Source organism: Haliotis rufescens, unplaced genomic scaffold, assembly GCF_023055435.1.
Source record: "Haliotis rufescens isolate VD_foot unplaced genomic scaffold, xgHalRufe1.0.p SCAF_4, whole genome shotgun sequence".
Classification (NCBI taxonomy): Eukaryota; Metazoa; Mollusca; class Gastropoda; order Lepetellida; family Haliotidae; genus Haliotis; species Haliotis rufescens.
Genome location: NW_025964112.1, coordinates 39,210,584 through 39,230,473, shown reverse-complemented (window position 1 = coordinate 39,230,473; position 19,890 = coordinate 39,210,584). Strand labels below are relative to the sequence as shown.

Genomic DNA, 19,890 nt, shown 5'->3' with positions numbered 1-19,890 from the left:
AAGATTCCCATGGAATTAAACATTTCGGAAATTACAGATTTTTAGTGGTTAAATCATTAGATGGTCAGCTGAAGGCACAGTTTGATTACCCACATTAGTGTATATGGTATGGTTTAGCTGGAAGATTGCTAAAAGTGGTGGCAAAGTGCTGTAAAAATGAACTTCAATCTGTGGTCACAAGTCAGGTGAAGTTTTGCCTCTGGGCCCAATGCTTTCTTCATAGGACCTGCATGCACATGTGTGTTTGGCTGCTTGTACTACCCAGCACTTATCCGGTTTCACGGAGCTAGTCCACTGAAATACCATGCTGAAGGTCTTCAGCAACCCATGCTTGCCGTAAAAGGCGACTATGCTTGTGGTAAGAGGCGACTAACGGGATCGGGTGGTCAGGCTCGCTGACTTGGTTGATACATGTCATCGTATCTCAATTGCGCGGATCGATGCACATGATATTAATCACTGGGTTGTCTGTTCCAGATTCGATTATTTACGGACCTCCTTCATATAGCTGGAATATTGTTGAGTGCGGCGTAAAACAACAAACAAACTGTATGCTCACATAGTGTAAAACAAGGATCGAACCCCGGACTTTCCGCTCTCCAGGCGGACGCTGAAGTTTAACATGGACACCCAGCTAAGACACAGTTTACCGAACCGAGCATTCCTATCACCTCAATGCCGAGCGCCAGGCAGGCAACAAATACCATTTTTTAAGGTATTTGTATGAGGCGGTCAGGGAATGGAAGGACCCGACCTTCAGCTCTCCAGCAGACGCTCTATCCCATCAACACAGAGGCTGATGGGTCACCAGTCATATCATATGTATAGTTGATTCACGGCTCACAGCCGTAAGCGCACATAGAATTCCTTTTATGAAGTCATATTTTGCAGGAGATAGGTCTTTCCCTAAAAGTAGTGTCATGTATGTAGGTACCTGGGGATGTATGCATGTATCTCTATAGGTTTCTTTGTATTTTTATGGCTTTAAGGAGCCTGGCCTTGGGCATCGAAATCGCAGCAGCATGTAAGGCCTTCTTCCAATAACCTCGGGGCGGTCGGGTAGCCTAGTGGTTCAAGTGTTCGCTCGTCACGCCGAAGACCCGGGTTCGATTCCCGATATGGGTACAATGTGTAAAGCCCATTGCTGGTGTCCCCCGCCGTGATGTTGCTGGCATATTGCTAAAAGCGGCATAAAATCATACTCACTCCAATAAACTCGTCAACCACCGGCAGGACGTTGCAGGCGTTCACAGACTAGGGCGCGATTTGCCGCGATCGTCGGGCTTGGGGGTACCAGTGGCCAAGACACTGCAAAACGCTGTGCAGTTTTGTCCCATAGGCGTAACAGAAACCAATGATCATGGGTTCGAATCCTTGTTCACCCTCCTTATGTTTTAAGATTTGGTAGCATCACACCCGAGCTTCTGATACCTGCATCCCTTTCGCTCACGATGACACGATATTACTGAAGGTTATTCAGAACTTAAACACAGTTCACTCAGGCAGTAAGCGGAGAAATAGCAACTTCCTAAGATGCCATGGTGCAGAACTCAATGTCAATCTGAATTCACTTTTGACTGTCATGTCGGGGGGGCAAGGCAGGGATAGAAATTATCACAAGCCCACTAGCCCGAGCCAGTTTCACAAATGTTTAAAGGTAGAATTTCGAACACTTAGTAGATGTCCCTGTAGGCTATCACCTGGACTTCCTAGATTAATTTTCGCAGGGAATAGCTGCAAAATTGCTGATGCGGCGTTAAGCAATATTCACTCACTCACTCCTAGATTAATTTATTTCCCTGCAAGATGGTCTGTACCAGTCGGCGACAGATCTAGATCGTCTGCTTTTGATCTTAGATAGGTTCCCGTGGCTATTTTCGACTCACGCGTGGATTCCAGGTTGGTACGGACCTCAGATATCGTGGCGGAAGTGGACCTTGCTGGTGCTATCAACCATTTGTTTGCCTGGCCCAGACTCCCATTATTACCTGGATCATTGTAAGTAGACGGGTACAGATGATTTGAAATTCCTCATTATATCTGTAAATGCCATGTTTATTCAAAACGATGTTATTACTAAAGGATTATCATTTTATAAAACGTTCTGTACAAACTAATGATAGCTGCTTCTATACAAAGCATGCAAGGTGCATACTAAATTATGGAAACATGTACTGTGGGGCAGTGGCCTAAATACTGAAGACACCCGTTTGAAAGTTGACAAGACAATAGTGATCAACGACATTGTTTTTTTTGTAGGGGTATATAGATAATTCAGCTTTTAAATATAAGAATACATAGGTAAAAAGTGTTACCTTGGTGACCACACTTTATTTTTGTCTCAGTGCATTGACACCAGTTTACCTCTATCGTGTGTTTCTCATGGTTGTGTTTCTTCCAGAAGCGCCACACAAGATTTCAATGAAACCCATTAATGAATTTGTAGGTTTAGAAAATTGGGTTTCAGGAGCAGCTGATATAAGTATCATCGGTAAGGGCATACAGATAGCAATTTACATGTTTCATGTTTCTACTTCATATTAAGGTAAAGTACTACACTGTAAGGTGGGTCACGTGGTCGTAGCATAAGTTGTGATGACACGTTATGACTCTTGCACATGTTTCAGTTGTGAAACCCAGTTCTTTAAGGCCTGAAACAAAGAACGACATCACATAGACACGTTTTTGTTTACATAAGAGTCTGACATATTAGCACTAACAGGATTGCATATTTCTAACAATTGGTCAGGCTCGCTGACTTGGTTGATGTATGTCATCGTATCCCAATATTGCGTTTATCGATACTCATGATTGGTCCAAACTCGATTATTTGCAGATCGCCGTCATATAGCTGGAGTACGGCGTTATACAACAAACACACAAACAAACAATCCCAAATCGCCACACACTACTTTTGTTGAGCACAGAAAAAGGTATATATTAACGGATGGTGTAATGTATTACTATTAAATATTACCTTTAGCATGGATTTGATGCCAAGAGCGTCTATGAATGAGTGAGTCGTTCCATATACTAAGAGGAACAGTCCTCTTTTTTTCGTCTCTTACCAGTATTCCGTCGTAAACGGAAGTACAGAAGTCTTTGACGAAGGTTTCTTCTGGTAGAGGTGCATCTAACCCAAGCTTTCTGCTGTTGGCGAGGGCGTCTGTGCCGTCGAAGTTGACGTAGCATAACCTGGTCGTCAGTTCCTTCAGCGGGCGGAGATAGGCGGGACCACTTGCCATCAGCTGCAAAATATTGTTTCTCCACATGCAACGATTTCTGATTCTTGGGTCCGTTGGACAAAGCGATCTTAGTGCTGAGGTGATCGTAACTCCCATACTTTAGCATAGACTTAGGAAATTCGTAGCGCTAAGGTTGTTTCGTACAACGGTACCCTGATATTCAAAACGACACAATGCAAGTCTCGTGATGATAATGACCTGCAAAAGTAACGCAACTAAATAGTAACTACTTTGATGCGGATGGGAAGACATCATAAGGACACTACGATGAAAAAAAAGAATTCGCAAGTAAGAACATCTTACCAGATATCAGTCTTTGAGTAATGTGTTCACGCTATTCAAACTCACAAAATAAGTGTTCATGCGGCCAAAGACATTCTATGGCACACAATAGGTCAGTGATACCATTAAACAGTTTCTACAGAAAGATAAGAATGTAGCTAGAAGATAAGTGCATTCTATGTTCACTTTACCGTGACAACTATTTTATATCCATTTATCAATTCAGAAAACTATACAATGTTTCCGTGTTCTTATTGGAGTAAACTGGACTAATTGAGACGACAGCTTTGTTTGACTGACCGCCTCCGTGGTCAAGTGGTAGAGCGTCCGCCTGGAAAGCGGAAGGTCCGGGGTTCGGTCCCTGTTTTACACTATGTGAGCATACAGTTTGTTTTTTGTTTAACGCCGCACTCAGTAATATTCCAGCTATATAACGGCGGTCTGTAAATAATCAATTCTGGACCAGACAACCCAGTGATTGACATCATGAGCATCGACCTTCGCAATTGGGGAACGATGACATGTATCAACCAGGTCAGCGAGCTAGTCCACCCGATCCCGTTAGTCGCCTCTTACCACAAGCATAGTCGCCTTTTACGGCAAGCATGGGTTGCTGAAGACCTGTACCCTGGATCTTCACGGTTCATGTGAGAATACATCAATTCTGTTTTACAGGAAAAATATGTGCATGCAACGCACGCACGCACGCACGCACACGCACGCACACACACACACACACACACACACACACACACACACACACACACACACACACGTGCACTGACCGCCACGGATGCTTCTTTCAACAGCGCATCACACATCTCCTGACACGTGGTGATACCACGCAATGTCAAGGCCGGTCTTATGACCTCAAAGTCAGGAAACACGTAGTACCCAGCTGTCGGCGTCACCATCTTCACCCCAACTGACCTCAGCTCCCTACAGCATAGAAACGGTCAGACACACGGGTGACACAAACCTGTAAGTGTTCCAAGCTTCTCTACTCTATTCCTGAACAAGTATTACAACTGCAGTGCTTCAAATGATTTTTTTATGAATGCAACCAGCATCTAACACTGTCCACAACTAAACCAACTGATACGTTATTTTTTTTTATTTAACACTACAGTCACCAATATTCCAGATACGGCAGCCTGTAAAAGTCTGAACTGGATGTTATCAATATTATCCCAGGTCGTCACCAAGCTACAAAGCCGATCCATTTCATCACCTCTTACGACAAGCATAGGATACTTAGGACCTACCCTAACTGTCTACCCGTGAAGATCCGGGTTAGTAGAGGTCTTCAGCAACCCATGCTTGCCGTAAATGGCGACTGTGCTTGTCGTAAAAGGCGACAAACGGGATCGGGTGGTCAGGCTCACTGACTTGGTTGATGCATGTCATCGTATCCCAATTGCGTGGATCGATGCTCATGATGTCAATCACTTGATTTTCTGGTCCAGAGTCGATTATTTACAGACCTCCCGTCATATTAGCTGGAATATTGCTGAGTGCGGCATTACACACCAAACAAATAAAGAAACCTTACTGCCACTGGTGCATAAAGAAGGGTCAGACGGTGAAGAGATTAGATCAGTTTTACAATATACTAGATATGAGCGTTTGTCTAATCGAGATGGTCCGGAGCAAGTCGCTTTACTGGGGTAGTTAACATATGTTTGCTCTGTGTGAATGGTTCCGAAGCCATGTTCAAGTGGCATTGGTCTAGGTATTTATACAGAATTAACACATGTTCAAGCGTGAATGCTCTTGGTAGTAAAACATAATCCTGAAGCCATGTTCTAGAGTGAAAGCTCTAGGTATGTAAATACACTGCTGATGCCATGTTCTCGTGTGAATGGTCAATGTAAACATAATCCTTAAGTCAATAAATAGCGGTCATTGTGAAGCTTGTCTTTGCACGCACCTGCAACAGAATGAGGACACGGCTGCCATGATCCGTGAGGTGTGACGGATGTACTCGTCACAGGAAGCCAGGTCACCAAACATCTGAAACCAACGCCTGTCATAAACGCCTGTTATATGCCTCTTCCGTTAGTTATCGTGTCTCCTTCATTGTTGGATCAGAAGTAAAAACCAAATGGATATTTTCTTCCCCCAAAATGTAAGATTTAACAAAAGTGACATTCCCGGTTTCAAAGGTCATCACGATACGACTGCCCTATGTATGTGGTCTGTTTTAAGGAAATACCCTAAACAGATTTGTGCTACATAAATCTGCAAGCATGGTCTCGGAGGCGAAACGGTGCAACGATTAGTTAAATATGCTACTGTTCCGTCTTAAAGTGTCACGAAGAAGTCTCAATGGTTTCAACAACCGTCAACGCATGTATCGATGGTCAAACGTACAAAGTTTGCCTGAATTTAACGCTTGTGTTTATGAATTAAGTCCACCTTCAGCGACACCGATGTGATATGAGTGGAGGAACGTCATCCCCACTTCGTCACTCACTTTTGAAGCAGCAAACTGCATTGGCGCCGGTGCACAGGAATAGGTGTGGCTTGCTTCGCTCTTGACAGCAGCCAACAGGGACGAGAGCTCAGATGGATATATGTGATAACCAATCTGGGAAGAAAAAGAATACAAACATTCTGTCTTTATAACGAACATGCAACTGATGATGTCCCTCAATTTCTGACAACAAAAATAAATAGCCTCATATGGTAAAAATGATGCAGTGTGATTCATTGCTTCAAGTGAAAGATAAACTCTAAGATGCATCGTGCAACTATCGGAAAAGACCGATATATGGTCACAGCGGTAGAAACTAACATTTTTAGTCCACGAGTCCTTATAAGGATAACACAAAGCAAAACCCTTAAAAATGCAAATTTCTACTGGTCCTTATGATACCCTAACTATTGGGTAGTTTGGCAAGGACCATAGGACTAGAGCCAATTCCTAATGCTGTGGTCATATACTTTGGTTCAGTGTGTACTATGCACACTATGCCTAGGTGGACCATCTTTTCTTAGACATTATAGTTGCTGAATATGTTTTATTCTTAATCTGAAAAAACCCAAACAGTCTTACCCTCCAGCCCCCAGCACTGGCCCACTTGGACAGCCCGCTACTGATGACTGTTCCCTCTGGGTAGTGCTGAAACACGGCAATATGGGATGTACACGCGGTTATATATAGCATACCCCGGAGCAAGATGTCGTATACATCCCGGCTGTATATAGCAGGGGCATGTGTATATACCAGAGACATATGTGGCATTCACAATTGTTCCATGTTGTGAAAACCAGGGACATATGTGGTATAAATCCGGTTATAAATAGTATATAGCAGGGACATAAGTGGTATACACCACTGTTACGTGTAGTATATACCAGGGACACATGTGGTATAAACCCCGGTTATATGTAGTATATACGAGGGACAAACATGGTACCCATCCGAGTTATATGAATCTTCCCTAGGCAAGTGAATTAACTGACTGTAAAACTTTTAGAGTCGGTTAACTCCCTTGCCTTGGGAAGGTGCGTTATATGTAATTATAAGTATATACCAGGGACGTATGTGGTATAATCATGTTCTGCAGCAAAACTACAAGAACTACTGATATTTTTTAATGTTTCTGATCGCGACGTAAAAGGGCATTCATTCACTCACTCACTCACTCACTCATAGATTCAACCTTTGTCATGTTGAAGGAGACATACACAGTGAAGCCTCCTTAATCTTGACAAACCGTTCCCAATGACATCGTCCGGATAAATGAGATGAGGTGAGATGAAATGGGGTTTTACTTTGCGGTCAAGATTATTGACTTATACAATAGCGTGGATTCACGTGAGAGTGGCTGCTTGTACGAGTCTAGTCCGTACTTCTGCCGGTTTAATAGTGCTTGCCCACTGACATACCATGTAGATATTTAGCATGGATACATCACATTACCAGGCAGGGTAACATCAAGTACCATCGTTAAACGTCTTGTGTATGACGCAGCCAGGGGATCGAACCACCGACCTTCCGCTCTCCGGGCAGTCACTATCACTAGAGCACGGAGGCTGTCATAAAGTAATGAATGAATGCTGTTCAATAAGAATAAGAATAGTAAAGCTGTTCGCCTATTGCCAATGCAATATGTCGTATGGTGTAATTTCGTTTGTCTTCCATTCCGTTGCCGGTCCAACAATTATATGCACCCGATTCATACTTTTTTTTATGTAACCACGTGCTATCCGTGTGCGTGTGTTGACAAACTACTATGCCTTGCCGATGAAGACGAAATACCTAACTGCCATTACATTGTCCTTAATGACCACGGAGACTTCTTCGTCTTCTTTTCAGAGGCGATCCGGATTAATAAACCACAGGTGGGAAGCACAGGTTGGAGGTAATATCACCTGTTCATTTGTATTTCCTTGTTTGTCTACCGCGGCACTCAGCAATATTCCAGCTCTATGACCGCGGTCTGTAAATAATCGAGTCTGGACCCGACAATCCAGAGCTTGATGTCATAAGCATCGATCAACGCAATTGGGAAACGATGACATGCATCAACCAAGTCAGTGAGCCTGACCACCCGATCCTTTCTCATCAGTAAATGACTGACGTAAAGAAGGTTTCCGGGATAATGGCAGAGCTCCAGATAAGCTGCGTATCTGCATGAAATACGCATCAGAAATGCAGAAAGACGCATTAAAATAAAATCCAAGCGTATCAAATACGCAACGAACATTACAGATACACCACAAAAATAAAACTTGTGCGTATCATCTAAATATTGTGAAGTAACCCTGTGTATTCGATTAGCAAATCAGCAACTTATTTTGAAATTATAAACGGGCATTCCGTCAACTTTGCCAAACTCCACGATGACAGTTACATCATGATCATTTGCCATCACACTTTCTTGTGGAAGTATCGTGGTATTTTTGAGTCCTGTAAAGCTCTCGAACCCACACGGCACCAGTTTGCAGGGACTAGATGAATAGCGTTTAAATATTTAACTTAAATACCCACATGTGTAAAAACTAGTGGGTAACAGAAATTTGAATACCCAGATAGAATTACTGATACCCAATGATTTTAAAATGCATGGGTAAAATACCCACAACACCAAAAGCTTACCTGGAGCTCTGATAAGGGTATCACTGCACACTAACAACAACAGCCTAGTTCTACATAAGTCAGTTAGGTCCTTCTCACGTGACATCACAACGAGAACAAAAATAAAACATATGCACAACAGATAGTTATTGTTCTGCAAGAATGGGTATGGAAACCAACTCTTCTACAGCGCACCGCCACATGCGTTCTCTGTTCGCCAAACTATCAGATGACACATTTTCTTCAATATGAACGTGTCTGTTTCACCAGGTATTTGTGCCGAACAATGCATGGACTAAGCTAGCTGCGGTTACCGACTCCCTACACAGATAAATGGGCTGTCCATAGCGTTTTCCTGATAGATCTGAGATCCAAATTGCCATCGCAATTTACATGCTTCAGCAAAGTGCATGCGTTTTGATTTAACGACAAATTCACTTCCAATGACACTTGCCCTCAAATACGAGTTCTTATATTTTAGATCGTGTGCACAACAATTTATTTACTTATCGAGTTTGAAACCGCACCGTTACAGATTTTTTGTCTTTGCCATTGCCATCAGCGAGGGCGGTCAAACATCCGTGCCCTCCTGGTTATGGCAGGGTTGCCAGTGCTGTATGTTCCGAATCGAGAATCTGTTAGGAAAACACCAGGGGACAGCTTGTGTACGGACAAGTCAATCAAACATCGTTTATTGGGAGCAACACAAAGATGTGGTTACTGCAACTAGGACAATAACACCCTGTTCAGACAATTTGGTGGAAAGCAAATTAACCCAATGTCAAACAGCTCTGTCATCCGACGCCTACTGTTTCGGTTACCGCAGCTTGGACAATGACACCCTGTTCAGACAATTTGATTGGTCGCTGTCATCTGACGCTTGCTTGAATGGCGACGGAATGTGACCCAACTACAATTCTGTCGAATATGTCAACACTGCCGGAGGCCCTCCGTGGGTTCAAGGACATCACTTGGTTTCTATCACCTACCTCCATAACATTGCGACAGATCTGTTAGACCCTATTCAGTATGAAGTTTGCTTTGCAGAGTTGCGAGCTAAAGGCTTGCCGAAATCCTATGATCGTGGGTTTGAAAGTCAGATTCACCCTGACGACTAAAAAAATTGTCAGCACCATACCTGTGCTCGTGGGTTCTCGTCTAAGACCAGTCAAAGCAGTTAAACGAAAGTCATTCTCTGCACGTAGTGTTACAATGTTGAATGCTGAAGATTTGAATTCATCTCGATACTGAACACCATTCGTTGCGGTGTACTGTATCAAAGCTTCAAACTGTAAGAGTGAGTGAGTGAGTGAGTTTGATTTTACGCCGCTTTTAGCAATATTCCAGCAATATCACGGCGGGGGACACCAGAAATCGGCTTCACACAATGTACCCATGTCGGGAATAGAACCCGGGTCTTCGGCGTGACGAGCGAACGCTTTAACCTCTAGGCTACCCGACCGCCCCCCAAACTGTAAGAACAAGGGTCCATCGTATTATGTTGGTACACAATTCATCACCAGACGGATGTTGTGATCATTGTGGCCATTTGGTATATACATGTGTGTTAAACTTGTTTGGTTTTTTCTATCAGACAGCACTAGACTGTCGACCTCTCAATTACTTGCACACAGTCATTACACACATCATCAAAAAGACGAGATGCAGTATGCCCTCACCATTAGTGGAACACGATGGACGTATTACCTCATCAACCGACTTATTTGACACACCAAATGCTAATGTTAAGAATGCATGCATGCATTTTCTGGTGTATAAAGTATATTAACACCTTCTGAATAGTATGTCACATGATGCACGAACGTACCTTTGCAAGTGTCACATGACTTTGGGTGTAGTGAAGTCTCGCATAGATTTCGTCACTCAGAACAATCACGTTGTTCTTTCGGAAAGCTTTACTGTAATAAAACAAATGTACTTTAGAAGCACTCAGACACGCATTTCAACGCAATAGATACCAGAGGTCCATTAACATGAACCAACAGTAAGATATGAATTAGACAGCACAGGCTCATATTAAACAAAACTGAGACATGAAATTGTACAATCCGAGTTGTTGGGAAAAGGTTCAACTGACTTATGTACTTCTCACTAATACGCTAGAGACCGCATCCGTGGTGTAGTGAATAGAGCATCTGCGGAAGGTCGGTGGTTCGATCCCGGCCGTGTCTTACCATAAGACTGAAGGTGGTACCTTTTGTACCCCGCCTGGCCCTCGTCATTGTAAGGTGGGAAAACAGGGACTGGTTGGGTCAGAGTTAGCATACTGTGTCTGAGTAGGGTTAACATTGCGGTATGGTATGTCAGTTGCTAGCACTATAAAGCCGGCATTGGTCCGGACCAGTACAAGCAGAGAGACAGACAGACAGACAGTTAGACACACACACACACACACGCACACACACACACACACACACACACACACACACACACACACACACACACACACACACACACACACACAGGCTTTCCTATCGACTAAAGACTTTATGCCTACTGATTGGATAGCAGATTACCTCAACGCAACCAGTTGGGCATCCCCGTAGCTGGTTCCGGCTGAAAGAACAGGCTATTTTAATACAAACAAGACGCACGTCATCGTGACGTCATGATGAAGGCATTGATTGTACGTTTATACTTACAGGCGTAAATATACACAAAGAAAAAGGTTAAGCACACCCTAATATATTTCACTATTGTTCGGTCCCATGTTTGTAACAGTCATGAAAGATAAACTTACGGGAAGAATTGTTTTCTCGAGATGATATAATCAGTCATGCGTGACGAAAGCTCACGTGCCATGCATGGTATGCCCGTGCATCAAGCCACCCTCGAGTATCTATAAAAGCAGTATATCCCAACGTTAAAAATTCTTTCTTAAATTCGGTTTTAAACAGTTCTTCCATGACATTGTGTGACCATGGCACGAAGGCGATTATCAAACGCCACAAGATGGCAAATAATCGGCATGCATAACGCAGGAATGTCTTGTAATGCCACTGGTCGGAATTTGGGGTATCACCACACTGTCGTAAGCCGGTGAGTCGAGAAACATGCTCAGGGCGGTGATGTACATGACCGTCCAGGATCCGGAAGACCTCCTGTGACGACACATCGCGAAGACAGGGACCTCCTTCGTCTCATACGCCGAGGACCCTTTTTAACAAGTACTCGTCCGAAACAGCTGTGGTTGCCCAATCGTCGTTTCAGCACCAGAACCGTCAGGAACCGGCTGAAAGCAGCAGGACTGAGGGCTAGACGAGTCATAAAGCGTCCCTTGTTGAGAGATCACCACAAAGCTGCTCGTTTTGCATAGTGTATTGCGCGACAGAACTGGAATCTGAGAACATGGAGACGGACCCACTGGTCAGACGAAAGTCGCCTTCTGCTCCACGACACTGATGGAAGAACGAGAGTTTGGAGGCACCGGAACATGGCCTAAACCCCAAGGAACATTAAACCGACTGTTGCATACGGCGGGGGCTCGGTAATGGTTTGGGGGTGTATTTCTCATGATTGCAGGTTGGATTTGATCACCATAAGGGGCAACTTAACAGGGGCTCAGTACATCCGGGACGTTTTGAGGCCAGTCGTCGTTCCTCATTTTGACAACCACCTTCTTGCTACTCGACCTCAGTACATGGAAGACAATGCCAGGCCTCATCGTTCGCATGCAGTCGTGGATTATATGAGGCTCAATGCAATAACGACCCTACCCTGGCCAGCATTGAGCCCAGATTTGAACCCCCTTGAACATGTTTGGGCTATTCTGGGGAGGCGCATACAGGCACGAGATCCTCCTGTACAAGATTTACACCAATTGGAAGCAGCATTACATCAGGAGTGTTTGTTGTTGACCCATCAACCTATCCAACGTCTGACTGGAGGCATGAGACGTAGGGTGGAATGCGTCATCCGGGCACGTGGCGGTTACACCCGCTACTGATCTGTAGAGACTTTAAGGAACATTTTAACATGAAACATCAAACGTAACTCGTTTACGTAATCAAGCGAAACTCACCAATATCTTCTTCATTTGTTGTCAAATGTTTGTTCTAACAGATGACATTGGTATCGCCCAGCTCCTGTGGTCAGTCATCCCATGCCATGATTTTTGCCATTTGTCATGGTTCAGAAGTAGGGGTGTGCTAAACTTTTTTCTTTGTGTATACTATGCGTAAACAGTTATACATTTGAACATTAGTCTTTGGTTTTAATATATTTTATTCACAAAAAGTGAATCGGGTTGGGTACAAGTTCTCCAACTTAGGACACTTTCAGATATTAGCACCACTGATTTACATGTTTTACTATACATGAACAGTTGTCTAAATGACATACGCGTGTACACATGCATAACCCAATGCATAATCCAATGGTGATAATGTTATTTGTTTTCCGTTCACTGAGGGCACGATTTAGCATGAGCGATGTGTTTAAACGTCATGCGAAATGTATCTGTCATGTGCAACATGCAACAGTTAAAGTTTCTCACATATATCTCAATACATTTTCAGTGCACTTTCAGGGAATAGTTGTGTTGCTAGTTTCTCTTGTATTCATCTATTCTTGATCCGTCAGGTGAAAAGATTAATATACCACAGGCGGATCCAGAAGTGGCAGGGTGGTCTTTTGGTAACAAAATGTAATATGTTTTAGACTAAAATTATCCGAGAGGATTTTGATATTTTGGACCCCTCCCTTTTAAAAATGCTGGATCCGCCCTTGAGTATACAATTGTGGCAACTCATCAAGCCATCAACTGACCATTCGAATCATTTCACTTACTGGGATTGTCTGGATTGGTCAGAATCAGAAGCTTGTTTCCGGTCACGTGGTTTGACTCAATTGCCTGCCAAATAAAAACTAGACTATTATGACGATAATGAGCCATGTTGCTATCTGTTTTAAACGAAAAGTGGCTGATAAAAAGGTTCCACTACAATTTCATAATTTTGTTAACGTATGCCTTTGTTCTTATGTCCTGTTGACAAACATCGGGGTATAGTAAATAAGGGTAGCTTAAACATCTCAATTATCATAATCGTATAATTTGACACCAAGTCAATAGAGGGGGCGGTTCTGGGGTTGATCTCCTCCCCCCAACCCCATTTTTACACGTGATGACAAATTGTATGTGCATTGCCTACCATATTAACATAATTTGGTTGTTAAAGTATAATTAACAATGGTTTACAAATAGTGTTTGTGATGGTTTGGGTGGCACCCCCCACCCCCACCCCCCTTTCTTTTTAAAATGAAACAAACGGGAAATTGGTTATTCGACGGTAATATAGTTGATGATATTACGGGTATCACATGCGATATTATATGCATCATCTTAATAAGTACCTCACAACAGGTAACCTGCATATGATAATGACATCTCAAGGAACATGGGGGTCGCAATTTCGGGAACTATTTCCAAGTGTATACTTTCTTTTGCGCGGTAGTATATTTATCGTCGCTGCACCTACCTAGATACACATTGGTATGAATATTACTGCACGCAAAAGGCGCAAGTTTGAGCTCACCTGCTCTAGCAACTCGGGTGTCAGTTGCCAGTTGTTGTCAGATGAGGTGGATATTATAACTGGTTTTCTCCCTGCCAAGACCGCCTGAGGTTCATACGTCGGCCACGACGGTGCCAACAGCAGCACGGCTGTCCACAGACATGGCTATATATCAGACAACGTCCATAAACATGCCCTGTTCTTCATAAAAGCGTGTATTCCTTGAACAATATGAGTACCACTGGTTAAGCGTGAATAATAACAAAACAGATAATTTAGAATGATTACCCCCTCCCTTCATTATACAGAACAAACCCCCAGTGCCCCATGGGGGAATAATTAGACAAAAAAAAGGACCCATTTCCCTTATGCTTGCCCCGCCTGGGGATAATTATACAGAACAAGCCCCAAGTGCCCCATGCTTGCCCCGCCTGGGGATAATTATACAGAACAAGCCCCCAGTGCCCCATGCTTGTCTCTTCTGGTGATAATTAAACAGAACAAGCCCCAAGTGCCCCATGCTTGCCCCGCCTGGGGATAATTATACAGAACAAGCCCCCAGTGCCCCATGCTTGTCTCTTCTGGGGATAATTATACAGAACAAGCCCCCAGTGCCCCATGCTTGTCTCTTCTGGGGATAACTATACAGAACAAGCCCCCAGTGCCCCATGCTTGCCTCTTCTGGGGACAAGTAGATAAAAAAAAGCCCCCATTTCCCTTATGCTTGCCCCGCCTGGGGATAATTAGACAGAAGAAGCCATTGACCATATTATTTGGTCTATTATATGGTCTCTTCTTGAACCTATGATTGTTTTAGAGCTGATTCAAGAAACCCCGATGGCTTGCAGTGTACTCACTCCCATTGAAGACATTTAGGAGAAGGTAGATGAGCTCTTTGCTGCCAGGGCCAACAATGACGTTGTTTGGGTCGAGGCTGCCGAGGGAGTCATATCTTGCATGGAAGTTACAGATGCCTTGTCGTAATTCCGGGATACCTGGCAACAAAGAATAGAGAAAATGCAACAAATTCATCAGCATCAACGCTATGCAGAGGCTGAATGACAGTATTCACTCAGGATAGCGTCAATTCCAAATGGCTCCGCGGTTAGTCCGTTTGTGTGTCCAAAGCGGAGACTCCCCACCAGGTTTAACTTTGAGCAACTAACTGGTGTTGATCCAAGCCGCTGTCCAAGAGCTGTTGCTTTTAAGAGCCTCCGAAATTGGCACTAGTCCCGAAGTCCTTACCAATCTGCCCAAGTGTTAAGATATCATAAGTACTAGTAGAAATTTGCCATTTTTAAGGGATTTTTTCGTTTAATTGGCAGAACACTGACAACAAAAGTTTGCATCAGGTGCGCGTTTCAAAATAGGGGCCGAGCATTTGAGATTCATGGGTGGAGGCGGGGCATGGTCTCTTGGGGTTTGGGTGTGCGTTGGTGGGTGTGGGGTGTGGGGTTGTGGAGCTGTTGTAGTGATAAAGCCAAACATTATGTTCTTTTAATCGACATTTTCTATACCATCAACGAATATTAGTGGTAATATACTGTTACTCTTTTGTGGTACCGATTCCAACGTTACTTACAAATTGGGATAAAACCTAAAAGAATTTTGTTTTAACTGACCAAAGGGCACTTTATAGGTAATTCTTCTATATTATCACAAAATCTGAAATATGTTTTCAGGACATTTTGGATGACAATCATTCAATGTCCCAGAAATGAAACCGATGTGGTTATCAAAATCGATAGTGTTGGAACTTTGTAGATACACATAAACAATAGAATACTAGAATGTATTGTCCTGAGTCATAGCATATGCTCACCACGGACATGACCGACACTGAGTTACAATTGTTTTTAAGCATTGCGGAGTTATGTCCCTTTTTGTCTTTGTACATGTTGACCGCTCCCTCGTGTTTTGACGTCATAGAGGAAACTTTATTTTCGCCACATAAACAAGAATGTTTTCGTAGACATAATCGTACAATTTTAATATATCTGCCATGACGTTGTTCGGATTTAAGACAGTATCTTTTTCGCACACAGTTTACATAGAGAATCTCACCCGAGTGTCTTTTGATATCAAATATATCAACACGAGTTGATAATAGTGGAAAAAAACCGAGGCTTGCCGAGGACTTTTGCCACTTTTATCAACGAGTGTTGATATATTTGATATCAAAAGACACGAGGGTGAGATTTTATTTATCATCCAACATCATTCATCCACCTTTTTTCAATTTGTAGACAGTAATTAGCAGTGTCTTCAGTGTAAAAAGTACTGCTAACAGCTTCAGTAGCAGAGCCATTAGTGATGTCATTTGATTGTGACGTCATGGTAACCAGTGACGTCACAATGGTCTGCAAAGCATTGTGATGTAATTTCATTGCAGCGATATCTACAGTGTAGATATCGCTTGATCTAATCCAAGCGATATCTCCTGTGGGAGCCAGTTTTGAGCCTCGGAATTTTTCCACTTTTATCAACTCGTGTTGATATATTTGATATCAAATGACACTCGGGTGAGATTCTCTATTTATCATCCAACATCATTCTTTCAACTTTTTCAATTTGTAGACAGTAATTAGCAGTGTCTTCAGTGTAAAAAGTACTGCAAACATTAGTGGTGTCATTTGATTGTGACGTCATGGTAACCAGTGACATTACAATGGTCTGCAAAGCTTTGTGATGTAATTTCATTGCAGCGATATCTACAGTGTAGTTATCCCTTGATCTCATCCAAGCGATATCTCCTGTGGGAGCCAGTTTTGGATGATAAATAAAGCTCTCACTGTACTTTATCTATGTACGATCAAATGTGGCTACATATTTTAGGTGCATTTTCGTCAGCAAAACAGAAACGTGGACAACATATAACACTTTCAACCAGTCTTTCATTTTTCCACCAGGGGGTTAAAATTTCAGTAATGATACAACTTAAATTGAATTGCAAAGTCAGATGTTGACCCAGTACCGCGCGACCGCAACCCTCGCACAGCGTCGTTTTTTTAAAAACTATTCTTCTGAACATTACTCGTCAACCAGGATTCCAGCGATAACGTAGTGAATCACAAGCGATTTGTCAGAGATCTTGCAAGGGTTCAATCGCAAGACGACGACCCCCTGTGTCGTATGAAAACAAACTAGCAAAAAATGAGGTCGTCGTCCTGCGAATATTTAAATCCGCCTATCTAGTTAAACAATGGGTATCGAGTGTTATATTAACAACTCGAGCAAGTAAAAAAGTGGAACTGGATTTGAAACGAACGATCGAAAGACAATAAGGGTGGAATATTGATTTATTTACAAATAATTTGAATGTATATGTACAAGATGACTTACATATAAGATTCACAAAAGTCATGGGCAGTTAAGACAGTTTGAGAATGGCGATATATCTTTGTTTAGAACCACAGCATTTAGACGAATGTGTTAGAGGGTTCACTTTACCCTGGTCTCCACCCACAGAGTGCCTATTACTGACGAAACCAGATTCTTCCTTTTCCATTGTTATGGAACGATTGGCACCATGCTGCATTCAAGAGGTGCATCCCAATGGTGGCAGTGGTACCATTCCCTCAACAACAGCACATAGCTTATGTAGGCCTACTTCAAATTATGACAAGTGTGACAAGGATTAATACCTACAATCAAATCAAATCTATGTTCCCTACCTTGTACCGGGAGATAAGCGTTTTGACCAGCATTTTCCTTCAGACTGTCAAGTGCAGATTCAATCACAGGGAACGGTGCTTGGCCAAATCCAAAATGATAGACAAATTGGCCATCCTTAATCATTTGACGTATTCTTTCATTGAACATAAGATTCGCGGCTGGAGAGTCACCGAGGTTGGATTTCACTAACGCCATCTTCATGTTTAATGATACAGCTGGGTGAAGTGACAGCAAGTTATGTGAAAAGATAGCTCGCTACAGACTGCACGGAGTCGTCTGCTGTTATACTATTTTCTTCTCAACTAGTAATATAGCTGTCGCTCGTGCTCAACGAACCGAAAGAATTATCAACTTAGGATGTTAATTCCATAGTCCTTAAATAACCCACACGCTGTATTTTATAAAAATAAAACCTTGCATGATTTCCATGTTGCTCTTATTAAAAAACAATCCATTAAATTTACATAAGAACAATCGACGGAAAGCAGTGGTAGGATTTTTTCGATGCGCGACAACTCCACAAAGACGCTGTTTGCGAGGGTAGGATAGAAGAGTATAAGAGGGAGCGGTATGAAAAAACGACAGTTCTATTTTTGTAAATAGTTGGTTTCGTTTTATAAAGTTGAAAATAACATAAAATGAATACAGGCTTCGTGGGCATATTGAGTGTGTGTGCGGCCTGTGTGCGGTGTGGGATTCAAGAATATAATGATACAGTCCTGTGACAAATCCACACAGACACAAAAACTGATACTTAAGTCAGGAAATATATGCATGAGACGAGATGTATACTTAGACAGGATATGAATACATGAGACAATCAATCAATTAATTAATCAATCAGCTTTATCACACATGAGTTTACATAAACATGTAAACATTATGGAGATGGAGATTTACGAGTAGGGAGGCATAGGCAGTTACGGTTACAATCCAGTTTAGTCTGTAGCCATGAAATATTACAATGTTGATAAAAACTTAAGACAGGAGCCGAGGTAGATACATCAAGAGCTGTATACATTAGACAATGGATGTATGGATGCGGCCGTAGCTGCATAGCTGGATACGTGGAGGTTTGTTTGCTTGTTTGTTGTTTAACGCCGCACTCAGCATTATTCAAGCTATGTGACGGCTGTCTGTAAATAATCGAGTCTGGCACAGACAATCCAGTGATTGACATCATGAGCATCGATCTACGCAATTGGGATATGATGACATGTATCAACCAAGTCAGCGAGCTTGGCCACCCGATCCCGTTTGTCGCCTCTTATGACAAGCATGGTCGCCTTTTACGGCAAGCATGGGTTGCTGCATGAAGACCTATTCTACCCCGGATCTTCACGAGGTTGTATACATTAACAGTTAACATCAGCAATGGGAGCTGTATACATACTCTTTGGGGGATATCGTGTTGACTGTACCTAAACTGAATTTGCAGTCAACTTCGGTTATAAATATATGGAATATTGTTTGCAACAGACTCAAAATTAGTTAGTTTGACAGTTCAAAATTTAAAAAAAACGAGATCTGGATAAGACGAAGGCTTCGATATATCGAGAGTGTACAAATACTAACTCAGTGAGCCTCCTCCTTTCTGATAGGAAAACATTCCATGGTTCAACGTGATGAGTTAAAGTAGATATATGTTAAAGTAATAAAGACCCTGTAAACAGCCTAAGAGAAAACAAACATTCACGCTCAAACAGAATCAGGAACATCTGTTGAATAGGCGCTGCCTTCAATTCAAACTTAGGCGTTTTAATATATATTTCAGCCCAGGGTGGGGTTGAGATCCATGTGTCTGTCTGATGCCTCGTGTCACATTACTCCAAATGTTTGCTGTCGACGAGTCTTGCGTGTCAGGTGTAGATTGTGACACTTATGTAAACAGCATACGAGTCACAAGTTGGAAAGTAGGTTAAACATGTTATCTAGGTCCACAAAATGTTAGAGCTTAACAAAAAAAAGTCGATTTTGTAAAATCAGCACCCAAGGTTCGTCAAGTTCAATACGCAAGGTCCACAGACTATATATTCGGTAAAGCCTTGAAGGGAGATGTGTGAATATT

The 19,890-nt window shown here is 42.6% G+C and overlaps 1 protein-coding gene across 2 annotated transcripts; it reads right to left on the bottom strand.

Annotated features, from left to right (window-relative positions):
- Window positions 1–1,804: 1,804 nt before the first annotated feature.
- On the bottom strand, window positions 1,805–18,085 carry LOC124134662 (aspartate aminotransferase-like). 2 transcript variants are annotated; one of them, XM_048382255.1, is made up of 12 exons: window positions 17,822–18,085; window positions 15,005–15,142; window positions 14,169–14,296; window positions 13,423–13,486; window positions 11,151–11,190; window positions 10,442–10,532; window positions 6,586–6,651; window positions 5,992–6,117; window positions 5,458–5,540; window positions 4,313–4,466; window positions 3,069–3,248; window positions 1,805–2,651 (listed from the first exon to the last, which is right to left on the bottom strand). In XM_048382255.1, the coding sequence occupies exons 1-12, from the start codon at window positions 18,021–18,023 to the stop codon at window positions 2,604–2,606; spliced, it is 1,320 nt and encodes a 439-aa protein (XP_048238212.1). In that variant the 5' UTR covers window positions 18,024–18,085; the 3' UTR covers window positions 1,805–2,603. The 2 variants fall into 2 exon arrangements, with proteins under 2 accessions (XP_048238212.1, XP_046355560.2); XM_046499604.2 differs by having other exon boundaries at window positions 6,004–6,117.
- Between the last annotated feature and the right edge of the window lie 1,805 nt (window positions 18,086–19,890).